Source organism: Squalius cephalus (genome assembly GCF_949319135.1).
Source record: "Squalius cephalus genome assembly, chromosome: 9".
In the NCBI taxonomy this organism is placed as follows: domain Eukaryota; kingdom Metazoa; phylum Chordata; class Actinopteri; order Cypriniformes; family Leuciscidae; genus Squalius; species Squalius cephalus.
In genome coordinates, this window is record NC_137130.1 from 24,555,768 (window position 1) to 24,583,014 (window position 27,247).

The 27,247-nt window shown below is 38.8% G+C and overlaps 1 protein-coding gene across 4 annotated transcripts in view; it reads right to left on the bottom strand.

The window, feature by feature from the left end:
* Positions 1-20,036: 20,036 nt before the first annotated feature.
* pard3bb (par-3 family cell polarity regulator beta b) overlaps positions 20,037-27,247 on the bottom strand; it is a 316,476-nt gene continuing 309,265 nt past the window's right edge. For all 4 annotated transcript variants that reach the window (XM_079882104.1, XM_079882103.1, XM_079882105.1 and 1 more), the window contains one exon: positions 20,037-21,030. In XM_079882104.1, coding sequence (XP_079738230.1) covers positions 20,676-21,030 — 355 coding nt within the window. In that variant the 3' untranslated portion in view covers positions 20,037-20,675. The remainder of the gene's footprint in view (positions 21,031-27,247) is intronic.

Genomic DNA, 27,247 nt, shown 5'->3' on the forward strand with positions numbered 1-27,247 from the left:
ATTTCTCAGGAGTAAAATCTGAAAAGCATGAGAATTAAGCCTAAAGACCGGCCCACACTAAAATATTTTTAAAATCTCCATATGACCAAGACAGCACATCACACACTAACAGATTTCATTCACAGACAACCAGAGTCCCGACTGAACATGGGAAATCTCACAAAATCTCTCACAGTCAAATGTGACTTTAGAAGTCGTTTTATGTAAATATGCTGGATATTTACCATTTGAGATTGGTGTGGCCCTGACGTTCTTCCGAGCAGATTCAGGCCCCGTTTACACGTACATGGTTATTTTGAAAAACAGACATTTCCCTTCGGTTGTGCCCCTCGTTTACACGCAAACGGAGAATTTGCCTCTGAAAACGATTCTTTCTCAAAACTCCGGCCAGAGTGGAGATTTTGGAAAACTCTGTTTGCACGTTTGCATGTAAACTGAGAAAAACAGAGTTTTAGGCAGTCGACGTCACAGTATGCGACAGAACTTGCACTGCGTCAAAGGTGCGACCTATATTTTCGGGATTCTGATTGGCTAACATGGTCTTGAGCTTCTCAATACACTGCCACCTACAGGTTTGGCATGCTCTTGACGGCATATACACGGGTTTGTGTAAACGAACACTTTTCTGAAAACGGAGAAGGTGAAATGTCCGTTTATGAAAATAACTGGTTATGTAAACGTAGCCTCAATCACTCTTAACACACCTCACAATACACAGGAAAATCTAATAAGGTAATCTGTAGAACCGTCAAGATAATCATGATTGTCAGGAGGGGAGAACTGGGTCCAAAATCAGCCTGATTACCTTGTAGTGTGTGGGTGCTTAAATCCCCACTTCTTCTCCATTTAATCTCATTAGTGACAGTGCTTTTCAGCCCTGGACCTGGGGATCCACCATTTTGTGCACATTTTGTTCTTCTCCCTTATTTAACACACCTGATTCAGATATTCAGCTTGTTAGGTGAAAGCTCCATGAACTGAAGTGTGTCAGATAAGAGAGACAACATGTGCAGAGCAGTGTGTCCCCAGGACCAGGATTGAAAACTAATGGTCTAGGACAGGAGTGCCCAGTCCTGTTCCAGGAGATCTACCTGCAGAGTTCAGGTCCAACCCTGATCAAACACACCTGTTTGTAATTATCAAGTGCTCATCAAGTCTTATTATAGGGAGATGAGAGGGTCTAATGCTCTTATCATTGGAAAAAGTGTAACGCTAATTTGGATCATGTGAGGCACCTCATCCTATCATATATATGGCAGTGACTTCAGTCCACTGTAGTAAGTCACAGTTTATGTTACACACAGTGTCTTGTGGATCTGCAATGTTTGTGGAATGTGTTTTACTGAGCGGTAAAAAGAGCAGCAGATTAATGGTCACTACAATGTGCATAAAACCACATATAAGATATGTTTTTTTATAAGATTAGGGGCCCTATCTTACACCCGATGCAATGCAGCGCCAAGCATGATGAAAGTGTTTTTTGCTAGATTCAGCCTGACGCAGTTATCATTTTCACATCCTGCGCCAGGTTTTTTTAAATAGCAAAGGCATTTGCGCCCATTTGTGCACCCATGGGTGTGCTGGTCTGAAACCGAGGTGTGTTCTGGCGCATTGTTGGCGCGTTGCTATTTAATACACCCATTACTCATTATGAGAATAGGGACAACCCTTTTAGATCATGCGCCATGTGCGCCGACAATTTTTCCCGTCGTTAAACTAGCAAAAGTGGATTCGGACACGCCCTAAGTGAACTTGCGCCGTGTGTTTTAGACCATGCGCTTAGATCGTTAAAATAGGGCCCAAGATGTTATAACCACATATAAGATTAGATGTTTTTATGGTCTTTTCTAATAGAAAGCAAAAAGAAAAAGTAACAATTCGGGTTCATAATGAAGAAATAGAGGAGGTACTGTAGATGAGTTGGGTAAGGATTAACCTAAATTGTTTTAAGCTTATTAGACAATACATCTCAATTGAAGCAGCTCATCTTTTTATGCATGCAATGATTTTGTCCCGCATTTCATACTGTATTATAATTTGGACTCAAACAAGTGATTCCCTAATTAAAATGAAATGTTGTATAATCGGGCTCTAAAAATATTGGATAAAAAGCCAAATCGATGGCATCACTGCCATATTGATTTTCTTTTTTTAAATATATTTTAAAAATTTGTCATATTTAAAACTGATTTTAAAATGTTTGCACAATAAGGCACCATCTGTTTTATATACAGTAAACTGATAAAGAGACAGGATGATACAAGTAGAATCACTAGGAGTACAGCAGGTGGGAATTGTAGGATTGATTTTCGTAGAACTACTCAAGGGCAAAGAGCCTTTTCTGTAAAGGGCACCCAACTCTGGAACATGAGTTTGCCAAATGAGTTTAAGGCAGTACGTGAAATAAAGTATTTTACCTTGAAGGTAAAGCGATGGTTCATTTAATAAATGTTTGTTTTAATTAGTTATTCATGCCAGGGTTGGAAGCATCCTTACAATAGGTACAGGTCATTTAGGTATGTATTTGTACGTGTATAAATGACATGCTGTGTTAGTTTTATTCTATGATTGGAAGTTTTTTTTAAAAACTTTTTTAGAAAAGCCTTTCGAGGGACCCGAGACGCAAATTAGCTTATGTTATACTCTCGATGTGCAATACATATTTTCCAGTTTTCGACTGGAATCATGTTTTTTTGTACTGTCCCTATATAAATAAACGTATAAATACAATAAATTAATTTGAATCCGTTCATTAAAAAACAGCTTTATTGAGCATACATAGCAGTGATGTAGTCATTAAAAATGTAAATTGTAATTTAATTGTTGAAATCTGGAAGCCATAGAAAGTATACATTTATTTATTAAAATCTTTATATTTGGTTGACCTTCATTCATTAAAAAGCATTATCATTATTATTATCCCGGACGAGCCCCCAAGTGTAGGCCAATTAAGCAACATCCATATCGGCTCAACCCAATGAAGCGTGAATTTATGAAAAAAGAAGTCGGATATTTGTTACAACATGGTTTGGCCTTTCCCAGTCAAAGCCCATGGAGCTTACCCTGTATTTTAGTTCCAAAACCTGACTCGACGGTAATATTTTGTACTGATTACTGTAAGGTTAATGATGTAACGAAACCAGACTCCTTCTCCTGACACTTATGGAGGACTGTGGGCTCTGTTCGTTACATTACCAAGCTCGATCTCCTAAAGGGGTATTGGCAGGTGCCTTTGACCTCACGTGCCTCTGAGATCTCTGCCTTTGTCACCCCTGACAACTTCCTGCAATATTCTATTATGTCATTTGGGATTATTATTATTAATTTTGAGCTAAAACTTCACATACACACTCTGTGGACATCAGAGACATATTTTACATCTTGTGAAAAGGGGCACAATAGTTGTCCTTTAAAAAAACATTTTTTATCAAGGTAAAATCTACATACAGTTCCCAATGAAAGTATTATTTAGTGTAAAACATGTTGAAGATTAGCTAACCAGCTGTCGATTCATTAAATGATAAGCTATTTCCTCAGTTTATTCAGCATAGTGAGGCCTTCTTACCGACAAAGCCGGAGCGTTAGCTTTAGCCATTATGCTTTTTTTTTTTTGGCTAAAGGTTGCAGGCTTGCCTTCCAGTGGCTTTGCTCATGAAGGTCTAAATTAGCTGGTTCAGTTGTGTTTGATCATGGGGTTGGAGCTGAATTTTGCAGGAAGGAAGTTCTCCAGGAGCAGGATTGGGAACCCCTGGTCTAGGAGAATCAACTGAGATGTGAAATAAATTTAATTTGAGACTGGACTTTCAGAACAGGGATTCCTATCCATCCTGTGAGCTTCAATACAGCAGATTTATTTCTGAATAATCTGCAAGAACTTTCAGAAAAAAACAAGATCACAAACGTGTACACTCAAGTTCAGCAAACTTCCCTGCGAGTTGCAGCACAGCGACATATGGGCCCTCTCCAGGGATCCAGGATAAACTGTGCTGCAACGCATCCAACTCAGACCTGCTAACTGAAACATGCACGTTAACAGCAGGAGAGACGGGTGGCGTAAGTATGAAAGAGAGCGAGCCAGAGAGAAAAGAACGCCAGTGAGTCTAAGCGCCGCAGTGCTAGGTGTCATGTTGTTTACATTCGCTCGGACACGGTTCTGCGTGTTCTCACCACTTATCTCTCTCTGAGTCAACAACAAGATGGAGCAGTCCCACATCGCACAGTGTTTCACTTCAACTGTCTAATTGTTTAAAACGGCCATTTTCCTTCTCCAAACATGTATATTAATCTCTTTGAAAGGGGTTTTTGAGAGATGAGCTCTAAAATATACTCAGCTAAATGGACTAGACCTGTTGAATGCCCATTACAACCAAATTCCACCAGTGCTGTTATGAAACCGATTGACACTAATTTCTGAAATATTTGTGTCTGCAACCTATTTTTAGCTTTATTTCACTGGCATGGACTGCAAATGGATATCAGAATACAATAACGATCTGTCTGTTTGGTTTTGCAGAAAAGAATGCGTTTCAATATGCCAGGGTATAAACATTTTTCAGATTTTGAGCCAGTTGAGCATTTATGTAAGCAGGAACGAATTATACTTTGCTGCACAAACACGATGTCTTGGTGTTCTCTGCTAGTCCGACACTTCAGACACACTGAAATTGCATTCATACTCCCAACTATTTTGTATTCCTGTTTTCCACACCATGTTCCAACATGAGCTCACCACACTATTTGAGAAGAGGACCGGAGAAGGCCAATATTCCTGGCCCTCTCAGCCACCAATCGGGCCAGAGAGATCTGACCCACAATGCTGTGTAGGAGGTTGCCATAGCAACTGTTTATAACAAGATGGCAATTGCCGTCAATGATATTTCTAAGGACACCCTGCTAGAAAGCCCCCAAACCCAGCTCAGGAAGTGCATCTGTACGCATTTTAACCAGAGAGGATTTGAATTTACACCCTGTTAACAAGCAGGATAAGACTCTCCAACAGAGCGGATTAATGCGGAGAGTGCGTGAGAATGACAGAGCCTTGCGCCGTCTGGCTCCCGCACGGAAACTCGTCAACACCATCCGTTACCACAACGACTCCATCTCCTGTTCTCTCTGCGGTTTGAACTGAGCCAAACCAGTGGAAGGAATTTACCCTTTTATTTTGCCTATTTTTTATTTAAATATGTATTTATTCCGTTATCATGAGGCACCACAAAACAACACATGTTGGTAATCTAGGCTGTAAATTATGTGGTGGAAAATCCCTTTTCTGCATTTTCTCACCCAAATAGCTGTGTGAAGAACGTAAGCGATCTTCCAGTGGCGTAAATTGCGAGTTCTCTGAGGGTTGCTCAAGAGCTCTGTATCTGTGAGGAGCAGATCTAAATGGCTTTGCCTTTTCAAATCACTCCGCTTGGACACTTCAGTGGTTTTGGATTAGACTTCAACTTCCCTAATGCAAAACCATTTAAATACTAGCACATGTCGACGTAGACTATTTACACCGTCACTGGCAGCTGAAGAAATTCCAAGCGTTTTTTTTTTTTTTTAATGAAATTTACTCTCTGGAAATGAATGCCTTTTTGACAGTAATTGTGAGATTCAAGTACAGGAGTACGCAGACAGAATGCTCCCTAGACAGCAGTAACTGGGTGCAAAAACAAAGCAATTAGCTGTAGGCTCCAGTTGGCGAAGCGTTGCTCTAGTTGCACCGTGACGTGAGTGATGCAGAATGGAGCAGAGAAGAGTGCTGTGATCATGGCAGTAATGTGCTTTTTGACACCATCCATTTGCTTGTATAGCTCAAAATACCAAAGTATATTACTTATAATATATTTATTAACTTATAATATATGCATTTAAACATTTATTTTGTTTAACTTGCTATGATACACAGAAAATAAAATTGGTGTAGAAGAATTTTATTTACACATAATTAGCTAGTACATTTTTCATGGCAAATAACACATTGGGCCCTATTTTAATCCACTTTTGCTAGTTTAACAACGTGAAAAATGGTTGTCCCTATTCTCTTAATGTGTAATAGGTGTGTTTTGGGCGTAACATGAAATAAACAAACCAGAGTCTCATTTCCCATTCCCTTTAAGAGCCAGTTGCGCTTGCGCTGTGGCGGGTTGCTACTTACATGACAGAATCTGCAAGCGGAAAGACGCCTGTGCGAGGTTAAAGTGCGTGAACAGACCATCTACGGGACAAGCCGGATTCCACCATATCTTTGTGTACACAATATTAATTTTTTACATTGTAATCATTTTATTTTTAATATTTGCCATGTTTGTGTGCTGCTGTACGTGCGTCCCTGTGTGTTTAATAAGCAGAGTGTGGACCAGCTTCTGGCGCACATTACTAACGTGTTTTTCTTTTAACAAAAACAACATTGCGCCATTGACTTTAGACCAGGTTTTTGTTGGTCAATGGGGCAGTCTATTTCAGTTGCCTCACAATAGCAACGCGCCAACAATGCGCCCGAACACACCTCATTTTCAGACCAGCACGCCCATGGGTGCAAATGCATTTGCTATTTAAACAACGTGGCGCAGGACGTGAAAATGATAACTGTGTCGGGCTGAAACTAGTAAAAGACACTTGCGTCGCGCTTAGCGCTGCATTGCGCCGGGTGTATGATAGGGCCCATTGAATTAAACAGTAGAAAGTATAAAATCTGAAATAGCATTTTTTTGTAAAACTTACTCCAAAAAAACTGTTTTATTTACAACTTCAAACTATATATTTTTTACATTGTAGTGAAGTAAGCTAGTGTTAACTGCTAACATAGTGCAACAAATGAAAGAGTGCTAAAATAAAGAATACCCGGAAATGCTTTGATTTTAGAGAGAAAGATATAGCTATAACACAACAAGCCTTATATCAGGTATTACAAACTGGACTCTACAGGGGACTGAATCTTACACAACATTGTACACTGTAAATCTAAACCAAAGGCTATCGCCAAAGATGGTCTTATCATTACAGCATTTTTTTTTTTTGAATAAATTCTAAAAATAGATCAAACCAAAACACAGCTTAAAAGCAAACATGTTGAAGATTAGCCGACTGGCTGTCGATTCATTAAATGATAAGCTGTTTTCTCACAAAAGCGGTTTATTCAGTTTAGTGAAGCCTCTATTGACATCCATTAACATTTTTTTTTTAAAAAACGGCCTCATGTTCTCCTTCCTGTTATGAACTGGTTGTAATAAGCACACGACGAAGCTAAATGAAAGGGAACAGGCTTTATTGATAAACTCGGAGAATGACACAACCACACTACTTTAATGATTAACAGACAACAGGTGAACATAATGACTAATCAGACAAACTAGGTCAAACGATGGGGCAAACATGACAGAACCAAAAACACAATGAAACAAACTAAGTAAAAGGTATCCTCTAAGGGGCTGTTTACACGACACCATTTTCAACTAAAAACGTAAATCTTTTTATGCATTTTGGCCGTTCGTTTACACAACAATGACGTTTTGGGTGCCTGAAAACGCAAAGTTTTGAAAATGGTTCATCGCCATCTAATGGCCTGGCAGCAAAATACAGGGCTTTTAGTCGTTTTCACGGATCCGTGTGAATGGGGATCGTTTTGACAATGGTGTCGTCTGTACGAGGAAAATTCAAGGGAAAACACTTCACCGTTTTAAGCATATCTTTGTCGTGTAAACGTACCCTAAATGCTCGAGCTCTAATGTCGGTTGATTGGATGTCAATGCTTTTATCGATCGATCGATCGATCATCAACTGGAAAAAATTATTCTGAAAGTAATTCCAACAATGTCGTTTTTCTGTGTCATTATCATCAGCTGTGGAATTAGAACGATTATGAAAACTTTATAGTTTTTGTAATAGTTATTATCCTTGGTGTGAACGGGCCTTTTGTCCCTAAAACCATAAAAAGGACCAAAGTGCTGTACATAAAATAGCATAAACCTGTAGCAATAATTAAAGACATAAAATAACATCATACACCACAACAATAATCAAATCGTCCGTCATGAGATTGGTAGGGGTTTAACAACTCTTTTGTATGCCTTGGAGCCTGATCATGCAGTGCTTTAAAACAAACAATAACACCTTATATTGGATTCTATATTTTACAGGGAGCAAATGAAGAGATACCATTACAGGTGTTATATATGTTCCATTTTCCTGGTATTAATTAAAAGTCTCGCTGCAGCATTTTGCACATACTCTGAAGGCATGCAACCAAGGATTCACTTATGCCTAAATATAAGGCATTACAACAGTCCAATTGTGTAGAAAAAAAAAGCATGCAAAATAGTCTCCAAATCTTTGGTTGAAAGAAATTGATGTGATTTGGCCAAAACATCCGTTTCTCCAGTGACAATTCTTGAGCCAGCGCAGCGAAGATTTCCAATAGGGAAATACATCAAACTGGTAATCAAATTAATTAAATTAATTGGCTGAGGTTACACTGACTGTTTCCAGCACATTGCATCCTTAATTAATTGAGGAAGCCATCACTTCAACTTTTAAAAATGTACAAGGGAGATTGTGGGCTTATCTTAGTCATTTTGCGAAGAGCAAAGAACAGGAACACCTCTCAAAACACAAAAACAGGAAAAAGGAGAGATTACCATTCTTAACATTCAAGGAAAGAGAGTGATTGAGTGAATGAATCAGCCGAGAACAAACTAGATGAGATCAGACTTGATTTCTGAATACAGGTCAATTTGTTCCTGTTTCTTTGCATTTTGAGTGAAAGAGGCAACTTGCCTCTGTGACTCTTTTGCAATCAGCTCGCAGATTCCCTCACAAATAACATCAGCCTTGATGAAAGTGCGAGACGTGATGAAAGCTTGCTCGGTTTAGATGCTGAAAGTCATGCACTCCAAAATAAGATGCCACATTCATAGTCATACTACTATTTCTTCTTCTGCGTTAAAGACCATTTCAAATTACTGTCTAAATCAGCTTGTTGTTGGCCAAATACTGTGTCTTAGGTTTTACTCAACGCCGGCCATGACCCTCGGGACTCTTTGGGCGAACCTGTATCATAAGACCCTTGGCAGCTAGCCTGACCACAGGAAGTAAAAAGCACAACAGCCTTCAGCTACTCTAGGAATGTGGGCCAACCTCAAGAGACAAAGGGAATATTGTATTCCTGAAAGACCTAATAGAGAGGGAAATGAAACTATGCCAGAAATCTCGCTCTCTTTCCCAAGCTCTAATTCGTTCTTGCTCTCTGGCCATTCCTCTGCACCCTGCACAATACGTCTAGGTCAAGAGTGGGTACGGCAGGGAACCTCAGCCAGAAGGGAAACAGCTGCTCCGGTGTTTGCAAGCACCATTAGACTGATACGAGGACAGGAAATGGAATTTATACCGGCCAGATGCAACTGTGCTTTAATAAGGCTGAGCCAGGCATCTTAATACTCTGCCTATGACCTTCATGGAGAATACATTTTCAGGGCTGTGGTATCAGTGATACTGTCGTCAGCACTGGTTTACACTCCTGTGAGCCTCACAGCGCAGGCATTAGCTTGCTATCGGGCCAGTGGCGTGACCGTGTGTTCTCCGTATCTCCAGGACTTCTAGGGTCTAATTCCAGAGGAAATGAAGGAGAAATGTGCATCTAGAAAGAAAAACAATGATTGACGTTTAGACAAAACAAGTCCCACAATTTTGTCTTCCATTCTTTTTGAAAATAAGGCTTGATATTCAATTGGAATATTCTTAATACAAATGTGTGATTTCTTTAGATTTTTTCTTTATTTTATCAAAATGACATTATCACTGACTACCTGTCATCAGACCATAACTCATATACTGTATATTATATATATAATTTACATGTATTACTTTTTTATTTTTATCTTAAAGAAACATTACTATGTCCCGGGACAAGGAAAAATACATTTATTTATGAATGACATTTTGTCAACACCATGAGACATTTGTAAAATAATAATAATCAGGAAATATTTAAGTCAATCTTTATCTTGAAAATCCTTTCAACATTTCATCTTTTCATGAGTTCAACAACATCACACAGCACTGTAAAAAAAAAACCTGTAAAAAAACGGTATTATTCCGGCAGCTGGGGCGCCAGAAAATTACCGTAAAATAACGGCAAAAAACAATCTCGTTAAAATACAGTAATTTTCCATAATTAAATAACAGATTATATCTTTAATATTACATTAAATCTTATGTAATTATTGGGATTTTTAATGTTTTAAAAAGTCATATACACCTTTAAAACAATTAAATACTGTAAATTTAAGGTTTTATAAAATTATTTTATATAATAATGCTGTCTATCTACAGTAATTTTCTTTTAATATAGTTTTTATGTGTAAAATAACAATGAAATTATGTATAAAAAATGCACACAAGTACATAAATTCAAATACAAATGTTTGTAAATTTACAGTTTTATTTTTTATTTGTACAGATCCAATTTCACAACATCTCTAATTAAGTTCTTAATAATAGCAAATGTACAGTCAATTTCTTTTAAATTAACTAAATGTATGAGTACAAATTACCTGCATATTTACAGTATTAGTAATTGAACAAACACTAAACATCAAGATAAGTGATTGATAGGAAATAGAAGCTTAGTATATAATTTAGAACATGTAAAAATATCCACAATAAAAAGCAATTACCGTATACCTTTACAGTATAACTTATTTTAACATTTACAATTACATTTTATCCAAAGTGACTAACCAATTAAGATAATAATTAAAGATAATAAAAAGCAACAAGTGCAGTGACAAGTCCCAGTTAGTCTAGCACAGTACACATAGAAAGGTGTTTTTTTTTTTTTTTTTTTTTTTTTTACAAAGATTTAGTATTATTGGGTCAAGCGTTTATGAAAAAGATGGATCTTTAGCAGTTTCTTGAAAATGTGTTGCGTTGCGCCGGTCATTCCACCACCAGGAAACAGTCCAGGTAAATGTCAGTGAAAGTGGTTTTGTGTCTCTTTGGGATGATGGCACCACAAGGCGCCGTTCACTTGCAGAACACATGCTTCTGGAGGACATAGATCTGAAGCAGTGAGTTTAGGCATAGGGCTACCTTTAAAGACAACTCTTGCTGCAGCATCTGGATCAGTTGCAGAGGTTTGACTGACACTGGAAGAGCTGCCAGGAGAGCATTACAATAGCCCAGTCTGGATAGAACAAGAGAGTTGTGTAGCTCCGATAGGAAGGGCCTGATCCTCCTAATGATAAGGCAAATCAGCAGGATCACAGCAAGTATGTTTTGGCTGAAAGCTGAACCATAAGCAGTTCTGTCTTGGCAAGGTTGAGTTGAAGGTGAAGGTCATTCATCCAGCAAGAATTTTCCATCAGGTAGGCTGAGATGCGAGCAGCAACCGTCAGATCATCTAGCTGGATTAAAAGGTAGAGATATGTGTCATTAAGATAGTAGTGATAGGAAAAGTCATGTTTCTAAATGACAGAGCCCCACTAAGCAAAATGATGTCCGAAAGACTTCTTTTCAATGTCTTTGTTACAAAAATCAAAGGTTGAAATGCCGTCCACTGAGGAGCCAGAATGAAAGTTATGACGTCTTTTTTTGACGTGTTCTGCACGTCCGATATAGACGTTCATCGAACCTTCGTACAAGGTTAAAACTAGTTAAAATGTGGCCATTGTGGACATATTTCAACATCATTTATGGTCTCATTTAGACATAATTACTTTGATTATTGCTGTCAGATGATCTTAGTGAGAATGAACAGAGGTTTAGATGTTGATATTCGTTTAATTTGAAGTGTCACCATTGTGGCGATCCGTGTTTGCTTTAGTTGGGCTCTTGGTCCCCGTTCCTTTTACTTTAACTTTTCTTTGGCTGCTGTAACAGTGTGTTTGTGTAACACAATTGTTGTGGCAGAGAAAGCCTAGAAAAAGTTTGAGGTGTTATCAGTTCAATGTTGATGATGACATAATTATCACAAAATGGGCCTTTAATATTGTGTTTAAAGTTTTGTGTTTATATTTGCCATTAATAACCAACAACCTTGTGGAACTGCATTATTGGTGCCAAAAACATTAAAATGATCCCTTATTTGAAGGTGTATAAAAAGCATGTGCACATGATGTTTTGAGCAAGAGTATCATACAGTCACACACAGACATCAATATTGTGCATATGATTTCCAACAATGGTGACAATTTAAAAAAAAGCTTCATGCTGCAATGCATGATGGGTAGCTTTCATAGTACAAAACTCATCCTTAATTCCCAAGCTTTTTTTGGTTGTCACCGTTGTTGTGATTCATATCCAAAATCTTGATGTCTGTGTGTGACTGTATGATACTCTTGCTCAAAACATAATGTGCACATGCTTTTTATACACCTTCAAATAAATACACCTTCACCAATAATGCAGTTCCAAAAGGTTGGTGGTTATTAATGGCAAATATAAACACAAAACTTTAAACACAATATTAAAGGCCCATTTTGTGATAATTATGTCATCATCAACATTGAACTGATAACACCTCATACTTTTTCTAGGCTTTCTCTGCCACAACAATTGTGTTACACAACAGTTACACACTGTTACAGCAGTCAAAGAAAAGTTAAAATAAAAGGAACGGGGACCAAGAGCCCAACTAAAGCAAACACGGATTGCCACAATGGTGACACTTCAAATTAAACGAATATCAACATCTAAACCTCTGTTAATTCTCAGTAAGATCATAAGACAGCAATAGTCAAAGTAATTATGTCTAAATGAGACCATAAATGATGTTGAAATATGTCCACAATGGCCACATCTGAACTAGTTTTAACCTTGTACGAAGGTTCGATGAACGTCTATATCGGACGTGCAGAACACGTCAAAAAAAGACGTCATAACTTTCATTCTGGCTCCTCAGTGGACGGCATTTCAACGTCTGATTTTTGTAACAAAGACATTGAAAAGAAGTCTTTCGGACATAATTTTGCTTAGTGGGTAGTTAAAAAAAATTAAAAAAAGAAAGAAAGATGGGTGGAATCTAACACAATCGTAATCTTGCTGTAGCAAATCCAAACCTTGTGCATACTTTTAGTGCAATCATATGGAATCAGAAGACTGTTATGAACATATGGAATCAGAACCGTTATGATTTTTATGTTTTAATGAATTCTTCCCATACCTTGTTTGCCATGATCATCTGCTTTCCACGTGACCTGAAATCACACACACACACACACACACACACACACACAAGTTATTTTAAAACTCAGTATTAGATTTACACATGTCAGAATATGTTCCATTGGGACAATGCAAAAACTCAAATGACTATGATCTTGAAGCTGAGCTGGAAAGGCTAACAGTAATATTTTGAGCTGCCATGTGATTTTAGCTAAGTTACATTTATAGAAAGTAATGTTAAATGAATATGATTTACTGTGACCTAGCTGCACACCTAGTAGGCCTATTTTTAGTAAAACTGTGGCTATTACAATGGTAAAAAATCAGCTAAAAACGTGTTTACTACAATTTTATTATAATAAAATAAAGTATGTTTTTTTAAGAGAAAAGTTTTCAGCTTCCAGACAGTGTTTCAAAATATCCCGCCATTTATTGGTTTAATGTTACTGACTATCATAACGAAGATTTTATACACAATTATGGACTTTAATATGAATAACAAGTCTACTAAAGATTGTTTTAGGTCTTTAAGTTAACAAGTAGAGATGTGGGTTGGGTTCAACTGATCTTTCTTAACACAGATCGATAATTAAAAAACGCATGCTGCATGTTCAGTGTTTTGCCCTGACCCAGTTATAACTGAACATCATTTAAGAATGCTAACGTTAGCATGGAAACTGTCTAACCACTTAACACAAATGTAATGAGGTCCGCTGTGACGACGAACCAGGCTCACTGAAAAAGGGCGCGTTATTTCTAGACTGACTGACACCCAGACTACAAACAACTAATATGTGTTCAGCGCTCCTGCTCACGGCTGGTTGCTTCTGTCGAATACGATTATAGCTTTGATCCACTGTGATCACAATCCACGACTACTTCACGAGCGTAGACTGAAACTTCAAATCTCCCGCTTGCCCTTGACACAGATCGACGGCAGAGACAGATCTGTAGGTAGCTAACTGTTGTGGGCGGGACTAGCAGCAACGAAACGTAATGGCGGATAATTTGAATCTGCGCGCGCGCGCGCGGGCACACACACACACACACACACACACACATACATACAAACGCACACAAAGCCACGCAGATTTGGAAAAACGATTCATAAAAGACATAAAATATAGGCCTAAATGAAATTTTCGGGCAAATAGCCTACAAATGATGATCAAAATGAACATCTATTTGCAAGACAAAATTAAAAGACTAAATAATTAAATAGGCTTGCCTAATGTGTGTACAAATCTTAAAACTCACTTTAACCCCCACATGCTTAATAATCTTTAAGGAAAACATGTTTAGTGACTGCTAATTTCTGCAGTTATACCTTATTTTCTTTGTTTTCTAATTCCACAGAAATAATCTGTAAAATATTACTTAATTTTGTATGTAAAATTACACATAACCCTATAAAATTACAGAGAATTTCCTTTAAAAAAACGTAAAATTAATGTAAAACCAAAATAAAAGCAATTACCTGTAAATTTAATAGTGGACCTTTAAATTACAACAAATATCTGTAAAATAACAGGTATTCACTGTATAATGACAAAACGACAAAATTCTGTTAAAAAATACAGACCGTTTCCTGTAAATTTACAGTTTTTTTTTACAGTGAGGTTGAAACCAAAATAGCTCCTGCATACAATAGATGAGTGATATTCAAAATATGGTTATTTTGTCAAATCCATATGCCATTAACACCATATTTAACAGTGGTGACAATTCAATATGGGGCTGAAAATCAGACTCTGAGTTTCTCAATTGGTCTCAATTCATTCGTTCACTGAAATGAATAGATTTATAAATATTTTACATTATTTTTTTATCCGAGACCGTGAGAAGCACAAAAAACACCTATTAATGAGGAAATGGAAGAAGCGGGAGGTTGCACCCAAAGATAAGTGAATACCTCTGAACAAGTTGAACTTATTCAAAATAATTCCTTATGCACATAATCTGTTATTTTGTCAAGCTGTTTTGTTGCTGTACTCAATAATCCGTGTCAAGTCAATGTGACTTGGGCTTTTGAAAGCGTTTGTATTTACTGAAATCTCACAAAAGACAAATGTAAGGTTTTGAGCACCAGTAACTACAATACAAAAGCACCGCTGGCGACACTGAACATTTCAGCTCAGAGCCGTGGAAAAGTTAAAATGAGGGTTTTTATGCTGCCGTTAAGCTGTAAAGCTCGAACAGAGGGACGAGAGGAAACAACTCCAGACTGTCTGTCACAACTGTCATAAATCAGATTCCCAGCATGCATTCACACACAGACAAAAAGAAGAAAACATTCAGACGCTTGCTTCCAATATAAAGTACATTTCCACAGGCACATTGTAACAGTTCTCAACAAAATTTCCACTGTCTCAGAAGATAAAATCTTCAAACCAAAGAACTGCTTGGGTTGCAAATACTTCAAACCAGAGACTTTCTGATATTGAATTAGAAGGAGAGACAGACTGTGAGAGGGAGGAAGAAAGATGAACTTAATAAAAACAAAGCTTCAGTCTAACGTCTCTAACATTACGCATGAGCCTAATCACCTTTTTTTTGCTTTATCAAATTAAATTAGTATCAAATTAATGACTCGTGTTAAAGAAATGATCCGTAAGCCTCTGAACGTGTGGCACGAATGACAGCACAATAATTTGATCGCAGTGTGTCAGAGTCATTCAGCATATATCTACAGTATGGGAGACGCTTCATCACCAAAACAAGCACCTCGGACTCTCTCTCTCTCTCTCCTGTCAGCCGTGACAGCGCGTGCAGCCACGCTAAATGGAAATGTATAATTACGGCGGACTCAAATGCTAATTAAAACTTTGCCTAATAATAATTTTCATAATTACACATCCCAAATGGATTCTGGGAGAGACCAACGTCTAGGCAATTATGGCGGCGTGGCGTAGGCCTACTTTCTGCCTCTGAGATAAATGAGCCATCCACACACAAGAACAACGAAAACTCATCGCAAACTACAGACAAACCTTGAACGAATGATATGGGAAATTATTTTCCCATAAAAAAATGTTGACAGGGACATAAAAACAGGAATTATAAATATAATATCATTAGCTTGTAAATCCTCAACAGTAGCAAAGAAAGCACACAAATTGTGAGAGCGAAATACGGTGTGACACAACAATCAATCACAACGCACAGAGTTCTCTCTGTTTGCACTCTTTCTCGCGCTTGTATCCACTGCAGCTAAAAGTATTAAACCAAACATATACTTCGGATTTTCATAAACTCCATGTCCGTGTTGCTTCTCAGGACGGCATGTCTGGCTTTTTTCCTTGTGGAACTTTTTTTTTTGTCCTTTGATATCCAAATTGAAACTTGCACAATAAGTTTCTTCTAGTCCATGCATGTCCTCATCGGGAGGGAACAAACGTGAGCTTAAGAGGCGACGTAGCACTGTAGCAGAAATTGACGCATTTTCGTCTTTAAGGCAGGGTAGATGATTTATCCAAATAATATATATATTTTTTTTTTTGTTATGCTGGTTGAAAGTCTCTTCACATATGTGGATGTCCTGATAGCAATCACTAAGGTAAGTGGGTCTAAATGTATCTTCTGTGGAAGGTGTAATCTGACCATAAAATGTCCAATCAAAAATGTGTCAACATATGCAGCCTGTTTCCATTCCTCCCATAGACTGTAAAAAAATATGGACGTAGTGTCCGTGACGTCACCCGTAGGTTTCTGAAGAGCATTTTTGAAGCCTAAAGTGGGCGGAGTCGGCCGTCGCCATCTTGGCCTCGCGTCACCTTGCGTCACTCTCGGATAACAGAATATGGGCAAAGAGGCGGGGCGTTGGTGGAGCTGGAAGAGCCTGGCTATCTGAAACCACGCTCACCGCTCGACGTGATCGAGTTAGCTCAGGCTTGGGAGGTAATGCTATATGCTACTGAAAGTACCCTTTGGAAAGTACCAAGTCTGCGACTGCACAGGGCCTCGCGCTAAAGTGACAGTTGATGATGTAAAGCCAATTAAAAGTTCCTGTTTTTGCCCTTCGAAATATTATTAAAAGACATGGCTACAAGTGAGACTGTGTATCGTGATTCTGTACTATTCTGCTAGTTGAAAATGTATGATGCAGTAACTATTACTCTGAGAGAGTGTGTGTGAGAGTGATTTATGTGCGTAACAGTTACATGTCAGTCACTCTTTTTTTATAGTCTATGGTCCGTCAGCGCGGCATCGCTCGTCAAGTTCGTAGAGAGCTTATTCAGTCCATTTTAAATTCTGATTTTGGCCGCCTCTCAAATGGGTTAAACCATAGATATATTGCCTATGAAATAGTTCAAGTAAATGCGCTAGAAATCCACGCTCATTCAAGGATGTGCATTTATTGCATGGACGGAGAAAGCGCCGACACCTGCAGGATTTAATCTGACGGTAACGTTACATAAGCATATTATAATCAATCTGTTTCGTGAGAGCAGAACGAACGAGCCTTTATTGACGTTTTTAAATCTGAAAACTCCAAAAACCAACGAAATTGTGAGACATCCATTAGTGCATGTTCACAGAGGAAAACAACTGAAATACAGCGCTGGTTGTTCTCTCGAACCATACTCGATGACAACGACGGAATCCGAAGCCGTGGGCGAAGTAATGGGTGTATTAAATTGTATGAAATAATCCCGAAAAAAGCACAAACACTGCAGAAATGGCAAGTTCAGCAGCAAAAATTTGCTGAGGTGAAGTGACGGCTAACAGCAGACAAACGGCTAGCATTGACATCAGCGGGAATCCACCTGTCACTCAAAAGTGGACACACCCTTAATTATGCAGAACTTTAAATATTAATCAACTAAACGGATGAGTTATAAAAAAATTCACCCCCCTCACAGTTGTTTTGAAGGGCAAAATTAGCTGTATAGACCAAAGCCACAGAGAGAACCAGGCTGTAAACATGTTTTTTTCTGCTGTAAAGTTGGTAATTTTAACATGGGGGAGATACAGATTTGACTCACTTGTGCAGCCAGCCTCAAGCGGCCTGTCAATGAATTGCAGTTTAACTCACTTCCGTGTTGGTTTCAAGAGAGAGACGGGGAGGTTGCCGCTTGATTCCTCCGCACACCCTGCTCGCTCAGACAACACACACCATGCACGAGTTAATGCGGCCTTCACGTGCTATCGAGATGATTACTTGTGATCATGAGAACATTGCATTCAAATTGTGACGTGAGAGGGCATCCATGTCCAATTTTTTTAACTAGGAAACTAGAATTTATGACGATTCCGATAGCACGTGAAGGCAGCATAAGGCCCATTAAGGCTAACTATAAAGATAATGATCAAGATATAAAAATAGTTCTCAATATTAAAGAATAGTCCACACCACAGCTATAACGATGTTACAGATTTGTTAAAGATATAGATCTGATTTTGAAGGGAGGGTGGGTTAAGAAATGATCAGGGTCCAAGGTTGTTATGTACATTGTCATTTTTGTGTATAAACATGTATATCTTTGTATACCGTACTTTATTATTATTGCTGCATTAGGGACATCTTTCTTTCTTTTAACTGCCGTAATGTTGTAAAAAAAATAATTCGATAACTCTTTTTATGTTCTACAAGACTGAACAACTTGAGGACGAGAAGACAATGACAATGTTTATTTAATTTTATTGCATATTTTTGCCAAAGCATTTTAGACAATGTTTTTAACCAACAACTTTTAAAGAATGCAAATAATTTGGCTCTTGGCTCTGAAAAAAGGTGAATGTGTCCATAACCAATAGTGAGACTTTTAAAAGTCAAGGTGTCCAATTTTTTCTTTAAATACTTTCATCTTTCCATTTTAATGCAATACTAAGTCGTGTATGTTGATTTTCTCGACAATTGAACATATTGTAGTGCTTTCAGTACTGTTTGGTTGTTTCATTGACCTTGAGTTGACAATTTATTGCTCAGCCAATGGCGTGAATTTGGGATGGAAAAGGGATTGTGGTTGTGAAACCTGCTTAAAGACATTATGTTTTGTAATGTCATTTGATGCCGCTAGTGGTCTGATATGACTTCATTCAGCAAATGCCGATACATACACTAATGTCTCTTTCTCTCATTCTCATTCCTCTTCTGCACAGAGCTCTAATTAATCCCTAGCAGATAATGTGGTGTGCGCCCTTTGTAATTATCACACAAAACTCTTCATTCTCCAATAGCCTGAATTTCATCTCAAATTTAAAAATTGGACCGTAATCACAGATGCATATCACCTCTTCATCTTAATTGATAATTACTGCTGTGTTAATTTGCAGCCACCTATTATCACACATGCAGGTATAGTTTTTATCAGGGGGCTGGGAGATAAAATTGAATCATACTGGAGGACTATTCGTCTAGTTCAGTGATTCTCCTCCTCAGATATGCAGCTAGAGGTAAGTTTCAAAGTTTTAAAATGACAACTATGGCGACTAATTGTTTCAAATGCATATTTATTGAAAATGTGTTATATAAACGACAACATTTTGTACATAGTATTAATGTATAAAGTGATACTAGGTGCACAGATCATTCTGTTTTGTAAAAAGTTACATAGAAGGTTCACATGATTATCGCATTCAATAATACTTTTATTTATTATGTTGCCTGAACTCTGAATGCAGAGAGAGTTTTTTTTTTTTTGTACCAAAAATACATGTGAAATCATTAAACATGAAATACTATCAAAAAAGTAAAGATTCTTAACACAAACCCCATTTTTTGTGGGATAAAAAGGCAGGCAGCCCCATTCATAGGTGTGGATTCAGGTGGGAACACTGAAAGCCCAGGAAGACGTGTGGTTCTCATCCTTCCTCTGTGTCAGAGGTTCTTTTGACTCTCCTTTCCTTTTCCTGAAAAACAACCTCTTTTTCTTCATCTTCCTCTGTTTATATGACTTCACATTCAGGACAATTATCATGAGTGCTACGATGTACTGTGGTATTTTTCACATAATATTCCAGACTTACTAAAATAGTATGAAATAGAATGAAATAGTTGTACTTTCTGTTATGCATGATCAAATCTGTGTAAAAAGGTTAATATTCTAAGCTGCAGTTCATAGTGACACGTCGTTTTGCATCTCATACAGTGGCTTAATATCCTTCCGTAATAGAAAACTAAATTCAAATAGAGTATATGGAGTGCTCTAAAATAACGCCCTTTCATCCTTAAACGTGCAAGCAGACAAACATTAGTATAAATATACCACAGTTTCAAATTACCATTGTAAAGATTGTACAATAATGTGTCAATAAAAAATGGTGCTGGAATGTGTTTATAACTGCATCTAGCCGATCATTTAAAGGCCAACATTTAGCCTACAAACACAAAAACATATGGAGGGACCGTCTGAGTGGGACTGAGCTACATGTGAATCAATGCTAAGATGTAGCTTTGGCTATTAAGACGGATATTACCCAGCAAAATTGTTAGTAAAAAACACGTAAACACCTGTCCAAAATGGTGGGCGCACTGGTGCTTGCTCTAGAAACATCGTACACAAGGTAAAAAACAAATGGTGAGGTTAAACAGCTGCCGTCATTGGACTCTTCTGTCTCGGGTCTGAGTGTCGTGCCTCTCCGTACGCGTATCGCTCTGGGCTGCTGTTGCGGTAGCCCCCGCGGTTCATGGTCTCGAAGCGAGGGCCTCGGAGGGGTATGGTGGGAGAAGGGGGCACATCCTGCCGGAGGGGGCCTCTCTGCTGCGGAGGAGGGTGATAGAACCCTGAGTCGTTCTGCCGAGGGTCCACCGGGTGAGGGTAGTTATCCCTGGGAAGGTAGCTGGGGTGGTAGCCTGACTGTTGGTTTGGGTAGTGCGAGGGGTCCCTGTGTCCGGCCCACGGCTGCACTGGATACTCAATAGGTTCGACTGGTGCTCTTCTGCAAGAAAGGAAAGTTAAAGGAAATAAAGTTAGGATCTGGAAGGAGATGGTCAGTGTAAGCATGACTTTCCATGATGAACATGATTTTAGCTGTTTCAAGCTCTTCAGGAGTCTGGATCATGACCACATAACGAACACTGTTTGCATTAAGCAAGTGAGTAATCGTTACCTATGAAGGAACCTATGAAGAATGCTTCGATGAGTTTCTCTTTTAGTTAGAATGCTACCTTAAAAAGTAGCTACCTATCAGTGATGAGGCCAGAAATCTTTAATTGAGTGGACTTAGGTCAAACAGGGAGAGAAAATCTACTAACAAGCTTCCAAGTCCTCGGTTATTGCTATCTATGGATAGATTAGCCAGGGCAGCCTACCTCCGAGTCCATGGTGTTGATCGATACTGAAGAGACGGACGCGTTCACAGAAAATCAGGTACACACGCACTGACGAGCACGACCACGATGGGAGGTGCTCGCTGGTAGTGGGGGAGGGGCATGGGAGTTGTAAACATTCAAAATTTTGGCTAAGTCGACCCAATCTGCCAGAATTGCCGACTGCAGCTTTAATGTGTTGCAGCTTTGACTGCAACAAAATCCAACAAAAAGAACAACGAAGGAAAATAATCATAGGCAGAGTGTGTGTAAGGCTGAGTCTTCCCCTGGATGACTGGAGTTGCTCACTCAAAACACTACCTGCTACTGCTTCTGATCACTTTTAGAGGGAAAGCTGCTCAGAACTGCTGCTCTAGGATATTTTTTCCCCCCTAATAATAGCATATTGGTGATTTGGCAAATGATCCAGTGCGTATCTGTGTTTGAGCTCTGGAAAGCATCAAAGGTTTCTATTTACAACGCACTTTTGCGTGTTGAGCAATGTAGCCAATCACTAGGAGCTTAAAGAGTTGGATCTGCAGGTTGTACGCTAAAATGCTGCAGGGATAAGGTGCCTGAGGTTGAACAGATAATACAGTAACCCCTAATCCGACCAGTGGCATTTTGTGGAGAGTGAGAAGAGACGGAGGGAGGGAGAGAGTGAGTGAGTCCCAGTATCATGATCCTGTGTTACATGTGCTGAGGCAAGCGTGACATACCAAGGACCTGCAACATAAACATTTTAACACGTCTCAAGCACATACAAAGTCTGGGACAGGGACTGACATGCGGTCAGGGTCCCTGGAGACAGTAGACAGTCGGCCATCTCTGGTTTCCTCACACTGGCTGATTAGGGTATATTCTCCGCTGTAAGGCGAGACACTGCGCCATAATTCAGCAAGGGGTCACCTTTCATAGCACAATTCACATTTTTCCGGCTCTTGGGCTGCTGTGCCCTGAACACAGAGTTCCAGAGGCTTTAGCTGGCAGTTACATTACTCCTCAGCTGAAAAACGGCCAGATTGAGGCCGATGAGAACGAGAACGAAGACAAAATCAGGCAGAGGGCAGTATGACCGCCCGCTCGCGCTTGACTGCCGAATCAGCTGTCTTCCTTCCACACTCTCTTTAATGATTATAAAGTTTAAAAGAGTTATTTGTAACATTGCAAATGTCTTTCCTGTCACTTTTAATCCATTTATAATCTAACTGACCCCAAACTTTTGAATGGTAGTGTATATATTTTAGTTTTATATATGGTAACCTATAGGTATATGTAACGATCAGTACGATCGTCTGGTTTTGCTGTAGTGCCGAATCAGCTGTCTTCCTTCCCCTCCTTCCCATTCTCGTCATACCTCAGGCTAGTATCAATGACAGCCTCGGCATGCCAGATGTCTTAAGGAGCCTGGATCGTTGTGTTCTACTTTCCAGACCATCCCCATTAACTTATTTACGTGTACGACATGTCTGTGAACAAGCTTCCCGTCTGACGGCTCTCTGCAGTATCAATTAGCTACTTTTAGTGCAAGACGGCCTGTGTATGTGTTTCACACGTATTGCATTACTCCCACTGAATGTGGAAAACATCAGTCTGAATGCCCTTGACGGAAAGCGCAATCTTTCGCTGTGGTCTGGCTTCCCACTAAGGGAGGGTTTCCTGAAGACCTGGAGGGCAAGAAAACAGGCATTCCAAAAATCATCAGCATCCTCTTAATCTCTCCAAAGCTGTGACCACCCATCCAGCGGGACAACTGGGCGTCTGGATGCACGCACTCCCTCCTGACCCTCTCAGTCAAACATTTGCATATCATTGGCTGTGACGTCACAGCCTCAACAGTCTCAGATAAGCAGTGTGTGTATGTGTGTGTTTGCAAATTGGAGGCCAGTGAAGGCCAAAATCATCATTACTGTTGGAGATTATCAGCTTTACCGCATGCGGTGGCTGCCTCCACCTGGTTCTGCCAGCTCACCTCAAGTCCAGAACATTAACAATTAATCTTTCATGTTCTCAAACCTATAGTCCTCCAACAAGCTAATACAAAACACATAGCCCACAGTTTTGATGAGGCTATAGGGACGGAAGGACACAAGAGGCCTAGTGGGGTGAAAAATGTGAATATGAGCAACAGCTGGGGAAACCAGTGGCACTGTCCATTTCACTTTCCATGAGCAGGGTACAAAATAGGGCCTGAAACACTTTCTTTTCTTTCTTTCTTTTTTTTTAAATGGTCAGTGTATGGAGGTCCTTGAACTTCAGAAAATATTGAATGTTAACCTCAAAAGAGCTGTTTTATTTTCTATAGGTTTTCCCATTTTTGAAACCCTGTTGTAATCCAACTTTTGAGACATATTTTAAAGCCATTTTCTTCCTAAAAATTAACATTAAATAAACATCTATAATAAAATCAAAATATATAAAATAAAATAAACAAGGTTTGTGTTATAAATGTGGGACATTTCTGGTAAAATTCCAATTAGTTAATATTCTATAGAATATGGGCCCTATCATACACCCGCCGTTTTTTTGCTAGTTTCACCCCAGTGCAGTTATCATTTTCACGTTGTGCGTCATGTTGTTTAAATAGCGAATGCATTTGTGCCGAATTTCCGGCTTTTTGTGTTTTCACTGTTATACGGTAGGGGGTGCTATTAGGCATCTTCTGAAAGAGTACTGAATCTCCTGATCAAAACACAGGCGAAGAAGCAGCAGAAACAAGCTATATCATATGTAAGCATATGCATATGTAAAATAACACGATCATCAACATTAAACAGCATATAAATCAAAAATAAAAGCTGCAACTGGCTGGCAACTTAAAAAAAAAAAAAAAAAAAAAACGCTGGTGGGGAAAGAGTTAAAATATTTTGTAGAAATAAACATTAAATCTACAATAAAATAAGAATAAATCAAACAGGTTTCTGGTGAAATTTCTGGTAAAATTAGTTAATATTCTATAGAATTGAGTTAATATTCTATCGAATCTATCAAGAAGGTCAAGACCTAGTGGAACAGGCTAAAATTGCAATTTTTAAAAGATATTTTATGAGTTTAAAACTAGGACACAAAAGTGTACCATATTCCTTTAACGTGCCTACAGTATTATACTGCCCCCCCCTTCTTTAATTCTGACCCCTCATGCCTCACCTTTAAAAAAAAGAGAAAGCTGGGAAAACAGGAAGACGCATCAAGTTATTTGGAAAAAGCATGTAGTCTGAGGATCAGTAAACAAGTTAGGAAGTTAAGAAACATTAAACCCATTATTTTCTAAGTATCTCATGGCAGTAAATTTAGTATTCAGTCCGTGAAATCCTGATTTTTTCGTACTAAATGTGCTACAGTGGTATGTGGCCCACTGGGACACATTTCCCTCCTGGTTTAAAGACTCTGTGCAATAACTTTTGGAGCTTGGTTGGGAATTATAAGACATTCTTGATGTGCAGTTATTTAAATGGTTTTGCGGGCTCAACAGCTGGGAGCAGCTGTTTTGAGCAACATGGACCTTAGTCAGGGTAGACGGCATATTTAATGACTTGAATGAAAATGAAGCTGTGAGGGACAGTACAGGCTGTTCAATAAGACATACTGTGTCACGGCGATGGGTCAGCTGCCAAATAAAACATACATAATTAACTGAATAATATATATATATATATATATATATATATATATATATATATATATATATATATATATATATATATATATATATATATATATATATTATTTAAAAATCTGCATCGGGAGGAGTTGTCTCTTTGGGAAGAGTTCTGGACACATATTACAGTAAGGTCTCAAAATGAGTAGATAACCACTTTGTATTTTGTCTTGTACTGTATTTTATTTCATGGTCAAAATGTGCCTGTAGAAACATGTAACCCTGTTTTTATTGTAATGTTGTACTCCTGTCACCTATCAACCTTCCAAAAAAAAAAAAAGTAAAAAAAAAAACCCTGCATCGGCATCAATCCCGAATAAGCTCCACAAAAAAAAAAAAAAAAAAAAAAAAAGTACCACATACAGTACCTCAAACATTTTGAGCTTTACAAAACCATTCAGAATGATTACGGCATGATTCTCTTTTGATAGCCACATGGATATAAACAGTGCAGACTAAATTAGTCCCCTGGGAAACTCCTGCAACGTAAATAGCTAAAAAACAAAATGATCCTCCTTTACCGAATGAACAATGAAAGGTATATTAAAAATCTGCCGCTAGTTCTCCATCATGCAGTGAGCAGAAGCAGGCAAAATTATATTCTGGGACTGTTTTACCATTACTTTCAAATGGTGATGACAGCCATAAGCCAGCGTGTTATACACGGAGACATCTTCACTGTCTCAGGCTCTTCATATCAGCCAAATTCCAAAGCGAGTAAGAGACTGCGGTCTTCATCTGGGCTTCCTAACCACATTAAGCACTTATGAAACTTGAGGTAACAAAGTTTCCCTCCTAAAATGAGATTTCATTACCAACTGAATGACTCTTTAATGACAGAGAAGCCAAAACAAAAGAGCAATATAGGTAAAGTGAGAAATAATGAATGATAAACAGTTCCGTCGTCCATCACCAAAGAGAAAAGAGGAAAATAAACAGAAGGTGCCAGCTGCTCGCTCCTCAAACCTTCATCCCGGAACATCAACTCCAGTGTCTGATTGGTGAATGTTGTCTAGTGAACGTCTGTTATCTCGTTTTTTGGCGTTTTCACTGAGGACTGTCATGTTCTGCTGCCTGTAAAGCTCCTTGCTTGAGGAGTTTGTAGCTGACAATCATTTTTTGACACGTTCAAACCAGAGTATCCTAGCTATCCTAGACAGGAGCTGCCGTAAAATAAGAGCCATGTTATGGAGATTACATCAGAGCTCCTATAGTGCACCTGGCTGCAGAAGTAACACCGTGGACCATCTGAAGGTCATGCTGTTTATTCAGCTGCCCTCGGGAATCACGCACCTTACCCTCGCACACACAGACACATACACAAACACGCGGCCTTACTGACCCCTGGCCGTCATATAACACCGGGTTGGCTCCCACGGAGAGGACAAGTCCTGCAAGGATTATTTGGTTAGAATTCTAGCCTTACATTAGGAGTGGAGAAACCGAACACAACATTCAGCTCTCATAACAAACTTGGTTAACAAGATAGGTGTCTATCCATCAGAAATGTTATTGTACGGCCTAGAATGTAATTATACACATTAGGAATGATATTAGGCTGAAAAACTGATTATTTTGCCACATCTAATTGAATTTCGACCTTAAATCGACTGCTTTAATATCTGCAGTAACTGAAGATTCGCATCACAGATGGCTTTGACAAAAGGGAAGTGAAAATGAGCAACTCTTTTACTCTTACTCTTTTACAACACTCAGCCTTGAGAGTGTGAAATGAATAGGCGTCTGTGTGTATGTGGGAGAACTGTATGAAAGGTGTATGACGGGTCTTACATGTCTTCAAAGATGAGTCAGCCGGTTAAGTGGTCTCATTCTCGTGAAGTCTGAAATAGATCCGTGGATTTTGCAGATCCTGCATCTCAGGCTGAGAATGCCCAAGCATGAATAATACCTCCCTGAAACCGTGCCAAATGCCCAGCTATTCCAAAAGCTCAAAGCAAATTCTGAGCGCTGAATGAGTAATGATTGAGCGCATTTGCCGTAGCAAGTGAAACCATCAAAAAATTTCCGCCAGCTTCATTTAATCATTAGCCTAATATTCTCCATCTGCTACCTGCCCAGTGTGGTAATGGACGCCGGGGTTGAACGGTGCTAAATGAGGTTCGCTCTGTTGAAGTCACGCTTTGCCTGCTTGTCCTGCTATTGGACGGGACACGGTCTGGGCAGAAGCT